The following is a 12,681-nucleotide window of genomic DNA, read 5'->3' as shown; positions in this document are numbered from 1 at the left end:
GAGGGTGGGTGGGGGAGGGAGGGGGAAGAAATGGGGAGCTGATATTAGGGGCTCAAGTGGGAAGAGAATGCTTTGAAAATGATGAAGGCGGCATATGTGCAAATGTGCTTGACACACTGGATGAATGTATGGATTGTGATAAGAGATGTAAGAGCCCCCAATAAAAGTAATTTTCTTAAAAAAGATGCAGTGGTAGAATGGCTACCACGGTGGGTTCGGACAGAACCACCGTTATGAGGATGGTGCAGGACCAGTGGTGTTGGCCCTGAGTGGTTTATCTATCTTGCAGTGGTTACACCTTGGGCTTCAATCCGCAGGGTTGGCGGTTGGACGCCACCAGCAGCACCACAGAAGAAAGGCCGGGCTTTCGGTCAACAGTTACAGCCTTGGAAACCCACAGGAAGTCGCTATGAGTCAGCAATGGCTCGATGGCAGTGAGTGAGTGCCAACCTAACTGTGGCGTAGTGGGCTCCACATTGGGCTGTTAGTTGTCAGATTAGCAGTTCAAAACCATCAACCGCTCTGCAGGAAAGAGATGAGGCGTCCTTCTCCTGTCATGATTTACAGCGTCAGAAACCCACGCGGGCAGCTCTACTCTGTCCGGTAGGGTCGCATCCGAATTGAATGGAGGGCAGTCAGTTTGGGTTTTGAGTTTAGTGTCAATCTGTCTCATCGAGGGTCTTCCTCTCCTTCCCTGACCCTCTACTTTGCTAAGTGTCCTGCCCTTCCATGGACAGGCCCCTCCTGAGACATGGCCCATGTATGTGAGATGAAGTCTCACCAGCCTCGCTTCTAAGGAGCACTCTCAGTCTGTGCGCTTCTGAGCATCCCTGGTACTCGGAACACTCTCACCAGCACTGTCATCCAGACAGACACACAGAACTTGCACCTGCAGCTGCAAGGCACTCTGCAGTTTCAGACACCCCACCCCACCAAGCCCGCCCCGCAGCCCCTTCCCCGGCAGGAAACAGACACACAAGAGAGAGAATGGATGGAGGGCCAGGGGCCTACTCTTTATTGTACAGACCAAGCAGGGGGGCAGACCCACAACTCCACAGGGTAGGTTCCCCTCCCCACCCCAGGGGGTTGTCTCCATCTTGCAGTAAGCAATGCTGACTGGCTCTGCAGCGAGGGCATCTGGTCAGAGGCCAGGGCTGGCCATTTCTCCCTCTCTCCAAATAGCTGTGCAGTTGGGAAAACTTCAAGGGCAGCTGCCCCTCCGGAGGCCGACGTGAATCAGAGCTGAGGGATGGGACACAGACAGGGTAAGTGTTGAGGGGAGAGTGACAGGGCAAGGGTTCTGGTGGCCCCCGGTGTGCATAGGTACCTGTGCCCATTACTATGGAAGGAGCCCTGGTGCCAGAGTGGGTTGCACAATGGGCTGCCAACCACATTCAGCAGTTCAAAACCCCCAGCCCCTCCAAGGGAGAAAGATGAGGCTTTCTACTCCTAGAAAGAGTAACAGTCTCAGAAACTCACAAGGGCAGTTCTGCCCTACACTTGAGGGTCTCTGTGAGTCAGAAATGACTCCCTAGCAGTGAGTTTGATGCATTCCTATACAGAGGGGGCTACAAGAGCCATGGTGCTAGATGAAAGATGGGCAGGCCCACAAACCCTGTGGAATACTTCCACCCTGGGCTGTAGGGTCCATATAGGGGGAGGTATGGGCAAGGGTTAGGGTGACTATCAGCGTAAGGAGTAAGGTCAAGGTTGGGTCTATGGTTAGGGTGTGGTTTAAAGCATGGCTGAGAGCAGTGCTTCCCAAAGTGGACCATTCTGCCCCCTGGGATGTGCTGGATGATCCAGGGGGCTGCCAAAGCAGATACCTACACTTTACCCAGATGATGGGCTACAGAGTACAGACACTTTTCATTGTCAGGGGAATGCTGAGTCTTTATGTGTGTGTGTCTGAAAAGGGGGTGGTAGGCCAAATCAGTTTGGGGAGCTGTGAGTTGGAGGTAGATCCAAGTCTCAATGAGCCATGAGATTTCTGGTTTGGGAGAGGATTAGGTTGGGGGTGAGGAGTTGTGCTTGGGCTAGCCATAGGAATTGGTCTGGGTTAAGTGTAGGGCTAAGCTATGGGTTAGGTGTCAGACTATAGTATGTGTTAGGTTTAGGGCTGGGTTAGTCAGGGTTGAGGTGTGACCAGGGTGATGGTTAGGTTTAAGACCTGAGCTAGGGGCGGCATGGTCTGGGCCTTGTGCTTGCTGTAATGCAAAGGGTCAGTTAAAGGTTAGGGCTTAGAGTTGGGGCAGGCCAGTGGGCTATACAGGGGGCAGTGTTGTTCCCGTAGTATTCTCCCCACCCATGTGGGAGATCTGGGTGTGGTTCCAAGCCATTGCACCTCATGAATAGCTCCACCCCATCTTGGGGTAGGGTACCCCAAAAGCAAGGTAGACAGAGGCCTGTTGACACTCCCAGATGAGTAAGGCAGCCCAAGTAAGGCCAGGCTTACTTTACTGACTGGGTTCTCTATCCCCATCAAAATAGCACAATGGAAATGAGGCTGCAATTCCATGGGAGGGCCTGTGAACTCGGGAGAGCAGCCGAGGTCAGCCAAAGCGAGGGGCAGACACTTGAACATGGTGGTAAACGTGAATGTTCATTGCAGATTGATCAGTGGGACCAAGTCATCCTGTGCTCACCTCACTTCCTGAGTTATCCGACGCTGCCGCCACCTGTCCACCAGGGCCAATCCGCATGCTGCCGAGTAGCCTCTGGTGACACCAAGGATCTAGCACTTGGCTATGAAGGTTGACAGTTTGAACCCACCAACCTGGAGGGTCCTCATTTGTTTGTGAAAGTCCCCAGTTTGGGAACCCATGGAGGGGTGGTCCTTAATATACCTAGAGCTGTGCCGTGAGGCAGAATCGACTTGGTGGCAACTAGCAGCAACAGCAACTTGAGCTGAATAGATTTCCATGGAGCTTTCAGGCTCAGGCAGACTAGGAACAAAGGCCTGGTGATCTACTTCCAAAAGTCAGGTAATAACTGATCACACCAGCCTGATCCGCAGCCAATTATGGGCAAGGGCAAGGGCACAGGCCTGGGAAGCACTGTGTCCTGTAGGGCATGGGGTTGCAAAGAGCTGCTGGCAGCTGAGCACATTCCTATACAGACTCCGCTGAGAGGCAGGAAGAAGGGAAGGACGCAGGGAGTAGAAAGGAAACAAGAAGAAAACTTGGGACAGATTTCCTGAAAACCAAACGCACTGCCATGCAGTGGATTCTGATCCATAGTGACTCTCTATAGGACAGGGCAAAACCGCCTGTGGATTTCTGAGACTGTAATTCATTACAGGAGTAGAAAGCCTCATCTTACGCCCAAGGACTGGTTGGTGGTTTTGAACTGGTGACCTCACAGTTAGCAGCCCAACTCATAACCGTTATGCCACTAAGACTCTCAGTTCCCAAGGCACAGTCCCCTAGACTCTGTGCTCAGAATGGCCCATGTTCTCATCCAAAGTCATACTGTTGCTTTAGGGAAACACGAAACCATAAGAAACATTGCTGCAGAGGCAAATCCCCACCCATGGCAACCCCGTGTGGCGCACATTAGAACTGAGCCCTGTAATTCTATACCAGGGAAGATTTCTGGGGGGAGGAGGCAACACAGGAGGAGCCCAGTGTGGCCACGTGGAGACCAGGGGGAATGCCACAGCATGTAGTCAAGATGCTCATGGAAAGATGGAATGACGAGAGATTGGCATTTCCCCATCAATTTTTGCAGCCTGCTCGTGTACACAGAGAGAAACAGCAGTTTGATCCCTGGAATCAGGGTGAGGGCTGATAGCCAGCCTTTACTTCTGCAGTGCAGTGGGTTCAAATCATCAGCCTTTCGATCCACAGTGGAACACAAACCATTTGTGTACCCAGGGACCCTGCGGTGGTGACATGGTGGGTCCCAGGTTCCATGTAAGGACACAGATAGTCAGGGAACTGTCGGCGTGGCTGGCCCAAGGTCTCAAGGCTCGTGACAGCGGAACACTCGGCTCTGAGGTTGGGCTTGTTGAGCTCCAGAGCCCATGGCCAGTGTGCATGGGGAATGGAGCCGCCCGGCTTGGGGACAGGCAGGAAAGTGGGGGCTGGGAGGGGCTTCCGCAATTGCTCTGTCCTTGGGGCAAGCATTCTTAAGGAAGAAACTCATGGGGAGTGGGAGGGGAGCGGGTGCTTCTATCAAGGAAACAGGGCCTGAGAACCAATTCTTGTTGAAAGCATCCCTACAGATGTGTGCCCTTTGCCTGGCCTTTAAACTGCTTTCCGAGTCCCCTAGAGCATGATCATGCAAATGAGGATTGGCTCTTTACTCGGTAATTGAGAGCACTGAGAAGGGCCATGTTAAGTCAAATTAATTTGCTCAGATACAGTCTCGGCTTGTCTCCTGGAAGGGTCAGCAGGGTTTTGATGGGTTGCAGGGGCCTGAATAATGGAGCCAGCTTCCCAAGGGGAGGGCACTTGGCTTGTGGGGTCAAGGGGTCCTGGTGAAGGTAGGTGGGGGTTCAGCTGGGGTCACACAGTCCTCGGGCCCCTAAGAGTTCTGAGACTGGGAGAGGCACAAGGGTTGGGTTGTGGTTGGCCACACTGTTCCAGGCCACTAAAAACAGAAACAAAAATATCCACTGCTATCAAGTCAATGCTGACTCATGGTGACCCTATAGAACAGGGTAGCACCGCCCCGGTGGGTTTCTGAAACTGCAATTCTTTATGGGAGTAGAAAGCCCTGTCTTGGGCAAGATATGACAAAATAACAATTTATAAATTATCAAGGGCTCATGAGGGAGGGGGGAGTAGGGAGGGAGGGGAAAAATGCTGGGGGTTTAAGTGGAGAGGAAATGTTTTGAGAAGGATGAGGGCAATGAATGTGCAAATGCGCTTTACACAATTGATGTGTGTATGGATTGTGATAAGAGTTGTTTGAACCCCTAATAAAATGATTTTTAAAAAAAAGAAAGAAAGCCCTGTCTTTCTTCCACAGAGCAGCTGGTGGTTTCAAACTGCTGACCTTGCAGTTAGCAGCCCAATGTATAACTACTATGCCACCAGGGCTCTTCAAGGCACTGCTAAGCCTGAAAACCCACATACCCATTGATTGGATTCCAAGGGCTACAGGGGAGAACCGCTCCTACATTTTCCTTGGCAGATAGGCCTTTCATCCTCAGAGCAGTGCATTCCAACCATCCCCACTTAGGCGAGTTGCCAAGTGCATAATGTTTGGAAACCAAGCCAATGCACTGCCATTGAGTTGATTCCACCACACGGCCATGATGTAGGGTGGAGGAGGGCAGCTCCCTGGGGTTTCACAGGCTGTCCATTAGAAGCAGACTGCCTCATCTTTTCACCAGGGAATGGCTGATGGGTTCGAACTGTCAACCTTTCCATTAGCAGCCATGTGCCCTACCAAGGGTTCTCAGAGCCAGGGTGGGAGGGAGGGGGTATGGCCTCAGGGAAAGAGCATGGAGTCAGGGGACAGGGCTGGAGGCAGACCTTCCACAAGGCTACTTGGGGACTTGTCCCCTTGTGTGATAAGGTTCCAGGTCCCAGAGTGCCAATTTATGGCCTTAGGATTTGGCTGTCATCCAACAGTGGCTCACCCAGGACAGGGCTGGGATACGTGTGCCAAGGAAGAGTGCTGGAGGGAAGCACCACACCACCAGAGACCCCAGGGTTGGGCTGGAGCCCTCTAAATATCGAACCTCTAGGGAATTCTGTTAGGGTCCTAAGAGTTACAGCAACATATGGTCTGTTCAAAGCTGCCAGGCTTGGGGGGCACTAGAAAGGAGGGTCTCCACCTAGCTTTATTGGGTAGCTCGGTTTACCTTGCTTTTCAATACTTGTGTTGAAAAGCAAAGAGGTTACTTTGAGGTCTAAGGTGTGCCTGACCTAAGCCATGGTATTTGCACTTGCCTCCTATGCACGTGAAAGGTGGATACTGAATCAGAAAGACCCAAGAAGATGTATTTGAATGGTGGTGCTGGCGAAGAACATTGAGAGGACCATGGACCACCAAAAGAACCAACCAATCTGTCTTGGAAGAAGTCCGTACGGCCAGCATGCTCCTTGGAAGCAAGGATGATGAGACGTTGTCTTACATACTTTGGACATGCTGCCAGGAGAGACCGATCTTTGGAGGAGGACATCGTGCTTGGTAACGTCGAGGGGCAGTGAATAAGAAGCAAGCCCTCGACAAGATGGATGGACACAGGGGCTGCAGCAATGGAGTCGGACATGAGAACGATTGTGAGGATGGCACAGGACCGGGCAATGTTTCCTTCTGCTATACATCAGGTTGCTATGAGTCGAAACTGACTCAATGGCACCGCACAGCAAAAGGTTTACCTTGTCCGCAGGCTCCTACTTCTGGAGGTACTTTTTCATGATGCTCTCGACATCATCCTCCTTCCTCCTTGCCCCCGGCTCTCTGTTGTCTGGCGATGTCCGCTCCCCACCGTCGCCCTCCAGTCTCAGGGCTCTCGGCCGGCTCTTGACGCTGTCGCCACTTTTAAAGGACAGGAGGGAACCAGAGGAGGAGGAAGAGTCGGAGAGCTGAGCCTGCTCTTCCCTGGGGCTCAGGCCCTTGGGCAGAGCAGTGCTGAAGGAGCAGTCGGCGTCCTCGGTTTCAAAGTGGACGCTGGACAGCTGTGAGTGCTCCTGTCCGTCCTTGGTGGCCCTGGACAAGGGGCTGGGCGCCTCAGGCTTGCGGATGGCCGGGAGGAAGTCGTCGAAATCTGCTTTGGTCTTGGGCTGGTAATGGAGGCCGGGGAGCTTCCAGTTGGGTGGATCCTGGCCTGGAGGTCCAGCCATGAGGTGGGCGAACTGGCTATTCTGGAAGACCAGCGGCTTCTGCCCCAGGTCTGCGGGGCTGGCATCATCTAGGGAGGAGTCCAGGAATGGCCTCCGAGGGCCCAGCGTGGGGGACACAAGGGTGTCCCTGGATGGATCCGAGGAGCTCCGGTCTCTCAAGGAGCTGGACCCAGACTCGATCAGGGACTCACAGGAACTGAACCGAGTCTTGGCCCTCTCGGACAGCGGTGGCGTGGTGGCAGTTGCGCTGTAGGACGAGACACACCTCAGGCTGCTAGAGCGCAGGAGCCCCGCAGTGCCCTCGGGTTCCAGGGGGGACCTGGCCCCTGGCCGCAGGGAGAGGTCGCCCTCGTCACTGCTAGCCCGGCCCCTCCGTAGTGCGGCGGCCCCAGTGGTCTGGTAGATGGGCAGGGTGGACCAGTCCTCCAGGGCCAGTGAGGAGCCCTGGCCCTTCTGCGCCCTCTTCTTCCGCAGCCCTTCCACGAACTCCGAGAGGGCTGCCGAGGGACTGGGCAGCTTCTCCCGTGACAGAGGGGAGGCCTCTCTACTCTGGGTTGACAACGGGGATGAAGACAGAGCTTCCACGTTCTCCCCTCTCTTCTTCTGGGGGCTAAACCCTTCCCCGTCCCCAAAGTGGTGGTGTTTCTGCAGGCTGGCAGAGGGAGCAGACCAGCTCCCAGGGGATGTGCAGCAGGCTCCCGTGGGCGCTGAGGGTCCTTGGCCTTTCTCAGCATCCCCAGCCTCCTTGTTCTTCATCCTGTGCCAAGAAAGGAAAACAGTCATCAGTGGGAGCCAGGCAGCCTGGACCATTTGCGAGATGTGCACAGAGCCGAGGAAGCACAAAGCCAAATATTATTTTTCCTGGGAAGCCCTTTCCCCCTGTGCTTGCCAATGAGCTGTAGGGCACCAGGTGACACTGGAGCCACAGCCTCTACTGCTCGAAGCTCCACTGAGATGCAATTTCTGCCTGTAATTAAACCCAGCTAAGGCCATCGGCGTAGATTACAATGGCAGCAAGGATGGGTGACTGGGATTTATGAGGCATCATGTCTGATGCGACGAGGCTTGTCACCCTGAGGGGGGGGCTGGGCATGTGAAACAAGGACTCTGCTTCTCGAAGATGCAGGGTGGGGGCTGGGGCTCGGAAGAGTTGGGGCTGATCTTTGTTTAGAGTCCCGCCAAATGGGGGTTCTGAGACCACCATGTGTGACTGACGGTAAGGCTTTCTAATACCCCTCTCTGGCTTGTTTCCAGGGTGTGGGGGTTTAATGCATGCCCCCCCCCCCAAAGAAACATTAATGTGGGATTAGCTTGAAACCAAGGCAACCTAATTTCTTTGCTGGGCTCCAGCAGGCCTTGGAGAAGGCAGACCGGAGAAGAGTCGCTGCATTTAAATGATGGTGCTGGTGAGGACTATTGAAAGGACTGTGGCTGCCAAAAGAACAAACAGCTGTCTTAGACGAAGTTCAGCCAAAGTCCTCCTTAGAGGAAAAGGTGGTGGTGCTTCGTCTCATGTCCTTTGGGCATGTTGTCAGGAGAGACCAGACCCTGGAGAAGGACATCATGCTTGGTAAGCACAGGGGGTGCAAAACCGAGGAAGGCCCTTGAAGAGAGGGGTAGACACAGGGGCTGCAAACGTGGGCTCACACTTAAGGACTGTTGTGAAGATGGTGCAGGAGGGGGCATGTTTCTGCTCAGGGGGGCACTAGGAGTTGGAAGCCACGCGCCTGCACCGACAACAGAAGCAGCCGCTGCAGGTGCAAGCTTGGCTCTTGCGCAGAGGGGTCCCAGTGGCTGAGTCAACCCAGAAGGGTCTCAATGCAAGGAGAGGGATGGGAGGCCTCAAACTTCCCTTCGATACATACCAGGGATTTGGCTTCCCTCAAAAGGAAACTCCCACCCCACCCCCCCCACCAGCAAACATATCATTCACACTAATGATGTACAGGAAGGTCAGACAAAGCCAGGGACCGGATTCAGACTCTCAGTCCTCAGGCCCTGGTGGCTGCTGGCATAGTTGCCATGGCTACGATGGTGACGGGGTCTCAGCCCAATTGGGGACTCAGTCCAACACACAGCAGGGTGGTCGGGGTTCTGGGAGGAGACTTGGAGGAAGGCAGTGTGCTCGCCTGTTTGCTCTCACCACCCCCACTGGCCATCACATGTGTCCCAGTCACACAGTGATTAAGAGCTTGGCTTAAAAGTAAATAAAAATCATATCAATGTGAATGAGGGGGAGGACAGAGTGGAGACCCAAAGCCCATTGGTGGTCACTTGGACATCCCCTGTCAGAAGGGCCAGAGGAGAGACAAGCCAGTCAGGATGCAGTATAGCATCGATGTGACGAAACTTATAACTTTCCTCTAGTTCTTTAATGCTTTCTCCCCGCAACTATCATGACCCAAATTCTACCTTACAAATCTGGCTAGACCAGAACATGTACACTAGTATAGATAAGAGCTCACAACACAGGGAATCCAGGACAGATAAACCCCTCAGGACCAATAATGGGAGTAGCAATACTAGGAGGGTAAGGGAAGGGGGTGGGGAATAAGGGGGAACCAATCACAATGATAGACGTATGGCCCCCTCCCAGGGGGATGGACAACAGAAAAGTGAGTGAAGGGAGACAGTGGTCGGTGGTAGACACAAAAAAAACCAAAAAACACCCCAACTGTATAAATTATCAAGGGTTCATCAGGGTGGGGGCGGGGCAGAAATGAGGAACTGATACCCAGGGCTCAAGTGGAAAGAAAATGTTTTGAAAATGATGATGGCGATATATGTACAGATGTGCTTGACACAACGGATGTATGTATGGATTGGGATAAGAGCTGTACAAGCTCCCAATAAAATGATTTTTAAAAATAGTTGGTGGATTGAACCCACCCAGCGGTTTCTGAGGGAGAAAGGCCTGGCTAGCTGTTCTGGGAGAGGAACTACCTGGGGACGCTATGGGCCATTCCGTTCTGTAACTTGGACTGCTGGAGTCGGATCAACTTGGCTGCACCCAGCAACACAACCCACTTGCAATCACCAATGGGCCATGGCAAAGGAGAAAAGTGAGCTGAAAGGAGCGGGGTGGATTACGCGTTGGGTTGTTAACCACAGGGTTGGCAGTTCAAAACCGCCAGCCTCTCCAAGGGAGGAATATGAGGCGTTCTGCTTCTGTGAAGAGTGACAGCCTTGGAAACCCACAAGGCTTGCTCTACCTTGCCCTAGAGCAGTGGTTCTCCACCTTGCTAATGCCGCGACCCTTTCATACAGTGCCTCATGTCATGGGGACCCCCAACCATAATATTATTTTACTTGCTACTTCTTCACTATAATTCAGCTACTCTTATGAATCGGGCGACCCCTGTGAAAGGGTTGTTGGACCCCCAAAGTGGTCACCACCCGCAAGTTGAGAACGGCTGCCCTGTGGGGTGGCTGTGAGTTGGTATTGACTTGGTGGCAGTGAGGCTGATTTTGAATTTTTTGCCTTCCATGACCAGATAGGCTTGCTTCTCAGGGAAGGCAGCCAAATCAATGACCCCTGGAGGCGGCACACCCATATTGAATGCAGCCATTTCTCTAATATCGAAAACAATGACAACCTCTGCCTGTCTAAGAATGCGCACACAAACTGGTCCACACTCAGTGTGGAACATTATGCACCCCTGAAAATGAGGCTGCTACATACCTCATGACATGGATACCATCAGAGGGCATTAGGCTCAGCAGAGGTAGCCAATTTCCTAAGGCTACCTTTTAGGACACCATTATTATGAAAGAAGAAAGAAAAATAAAAGTGTTTTCCACAAGAAGGCATTAAATGAGGCCAGGGCTAGGGGGTGGGGGGCATGGGAAGAGTGGGGAGGTAAGGAGGGAGGGTGGGTGGGGAAATATAAGGAGGAGGGGGAGAGGGAGGAGGGAGAGGAAGGAGGAGGAAGAGGAGAGGAACCACATCGACAGGGGTTACTGGAATCCTGCCCCTGGTCTGGTGAGACGGGCTGTGACACTGGATATCGTGTTTTTCTATATATGGGTGACTTTCCACAAATGAAAGGGAAGCACGAATAAAATGAACACCCTAAAGAAGAAGACCACAGGCCACAAGTCGTCCAGACTCCTGGCCCATCAGAGCTCAAGCCTGGCCTGACTACTCCGGAAAGGCATCCTGAAACGGGCTTTTGTGACCCAGGAAACCCCAAACCAGACTCCCCGCCACCGGGCCCATGCTGCCTCCGCACGTGCAGCCCTCTAGGACAGGGCAGCGTGGCTCCTGGGCGCGTCCCAGAATGCAGCTCCCAAGATGAGGAGGAGTCTTTCTCCCTCAGAACAACTGGTGGTTTCGAACTGCTGACCTTGAGGATCAGCAGTGCAACTTATAACCACTATACCATCAGGGCTTGTTAAAAAAAAAGTCTGGAGGGGGGGTCGTGCAGGCACAGGGATGGGGAGGTGGGGTGTCCTTTTGTGGGTGTGGACAGAGCCAGAGCTCCAGCTGTGCCTTTGCTCCAGCTGGCAGAACACCCCACCCCACCCCACCATCCATCCCCCCCCACCAGACTGAGACCTGGGTTGCCACAATGCTGCGTGTGCCAAGGGATTTGATGAGTGTTAGGTAGTGCTGGCAGAGCTCTGGCGCCCAGGATGTGAATGAGGTGGAGGTCAAGGTCTGGGGTAGCTGAGGGACCACAGGTGTGGAACTGCTGGTACCCTGAGCTCCCTCCTGCTGACTCCACCGCCCAGCCTCCCCAGCCTCAGTGCTCCCTCTCCAACCTGGCATCTTCCCAGCCGCCTCCAGGTCTTTCCTGTCTTCAGGCTTTGCCTCACTGCTCCCTTTGCCTCAGGCTCTCTCCCCATACCCTCCCATGCTCAGGCCATGGTGCCTACCTACCGGGGAGGTGGCACCGAGCAGCAACCTGTGGCTTTGGAGCCGATGCTTCCCCATGGTGCCCCCATGACAGAGTAGACCTGCGCTCCCTGAGCTTTTTCTGGCTGTCAACTCTCCAGGGGAGCAGTTCACCAGCACTTTCTTCTGCAGTACGTAGGTGGGTTCAAAAGGCAGCCTGTCGATGAGTCCTCACGGCCAAAGAGCCAATTCCAAGTGAGAGTCACCCGGCACCACAGGGTGGGACAGCCCTCCAGGATTTCTGAGTCTGTGTCTCTCTAATGGAACAGACAGTCTCATCTTTCAGCCAGTATGTGGCTGGGGGGCTTGAACCTCTGATCTAGCATTTATTAGTCTGATACTTAACTTGAGTGCAGATCATTTTTGCCACTCAGGGACTTTTAGGTGGGGAATTAAAAAGAAAAAACTTTTAGCACTCAACTTGGCACCTAATTACTCAAACATTGGTTAACGTTTATAGTGAATCATTATTAATCTATAATTAACCATCAATAAACCCACCATCTTTGATCTGACTCCAACCCTACAGGACAGTGGTTCTTAAGCTGTGGGTCATGACCCCTTTTGGGGTCGAACGACCCTTTCACAGGGGTCGCCTGATTCTTAACAATAGCAAAATTACAGTGATGAAGTAGCAACAAAAATAATTTTATGGTTGGGGGGTCACCACAACACGAGGCACTGCATGAAAGGGTCGCGGCATAAGGAAGGTTGAGAACCACTGCTATAGGACAAAGTACTTCTACTCCCTATGGTTTTGGAGGCTGTATATCATTATGGGAGCAGGCAACCTCATATTTCTCTTGCAGAATGGCCTGTGGGTTTGAACCACTGACCTTGTGGTTAGCAAACCAGTACTTAAGCCACTGCACCACCAGCACTCCTTCTACTAGGAACTCTCATTTACTACCTGCAATCTTCAGTCAAAAGTAACAAGGCAGTGCTGGCTTAAGCCGCTGCACCACCAGGGCACCAGAACTAAGA

At 53.1% G+C, this 12,681-nt stretch overlaps 1 protein-coding gene across 1 annotated transcript in view; it reads right to left on the bottom strand.

The window, feature by feature from the left end:
- Nucleotides 1–988: 988 nt before the first annotated feature.
- Nucleotides 989–12,681, bottom strand: part of MYO18B (myosin XVIIIB) — a 307,510-nt gene continuing 295,817 nt past the window's right edge. The window contains exons 43-44 of the mRNA XM_045289537.1: nt 6,336–7,557; nt 989–1,242 (exon numbers count right to left, since the gene is read on the bottom strand). Of these exons, the coding sequence (XP_045145472.1) occupies nt 6,351–7,557 (1,207 nt within the window). The 3' untranslated portion in view covers nt 989–1,242; nt 6,336–6,350. The remainder of the gene's footprint in view (nt 1,243–6,335; nt 7,558–12,681) is intronic.

The sequence above is a fragment of the Echinops telfairi genome, unplaced genomic scaffold (assembly GCF_000313985.2).
Source record: "Echinops telfairi isolate 266 unplaced genomic scaffold, ASM31398v2 ScPeMD7_29;HRSCAF=101, whole genome shotgun sequence".
Classification (NCBI taxonomy): Eukaryota; Metazoa; Chordata; class Mammalia; order Afrosoricida; family Tenrecidae; genus Echinops; species Echinops telfairi.
The sequence above is the reverse complement of the archived record's forward strand: the minus strand, read 5'-3'. Positions and strand labels throughout refer to the sequence as shown.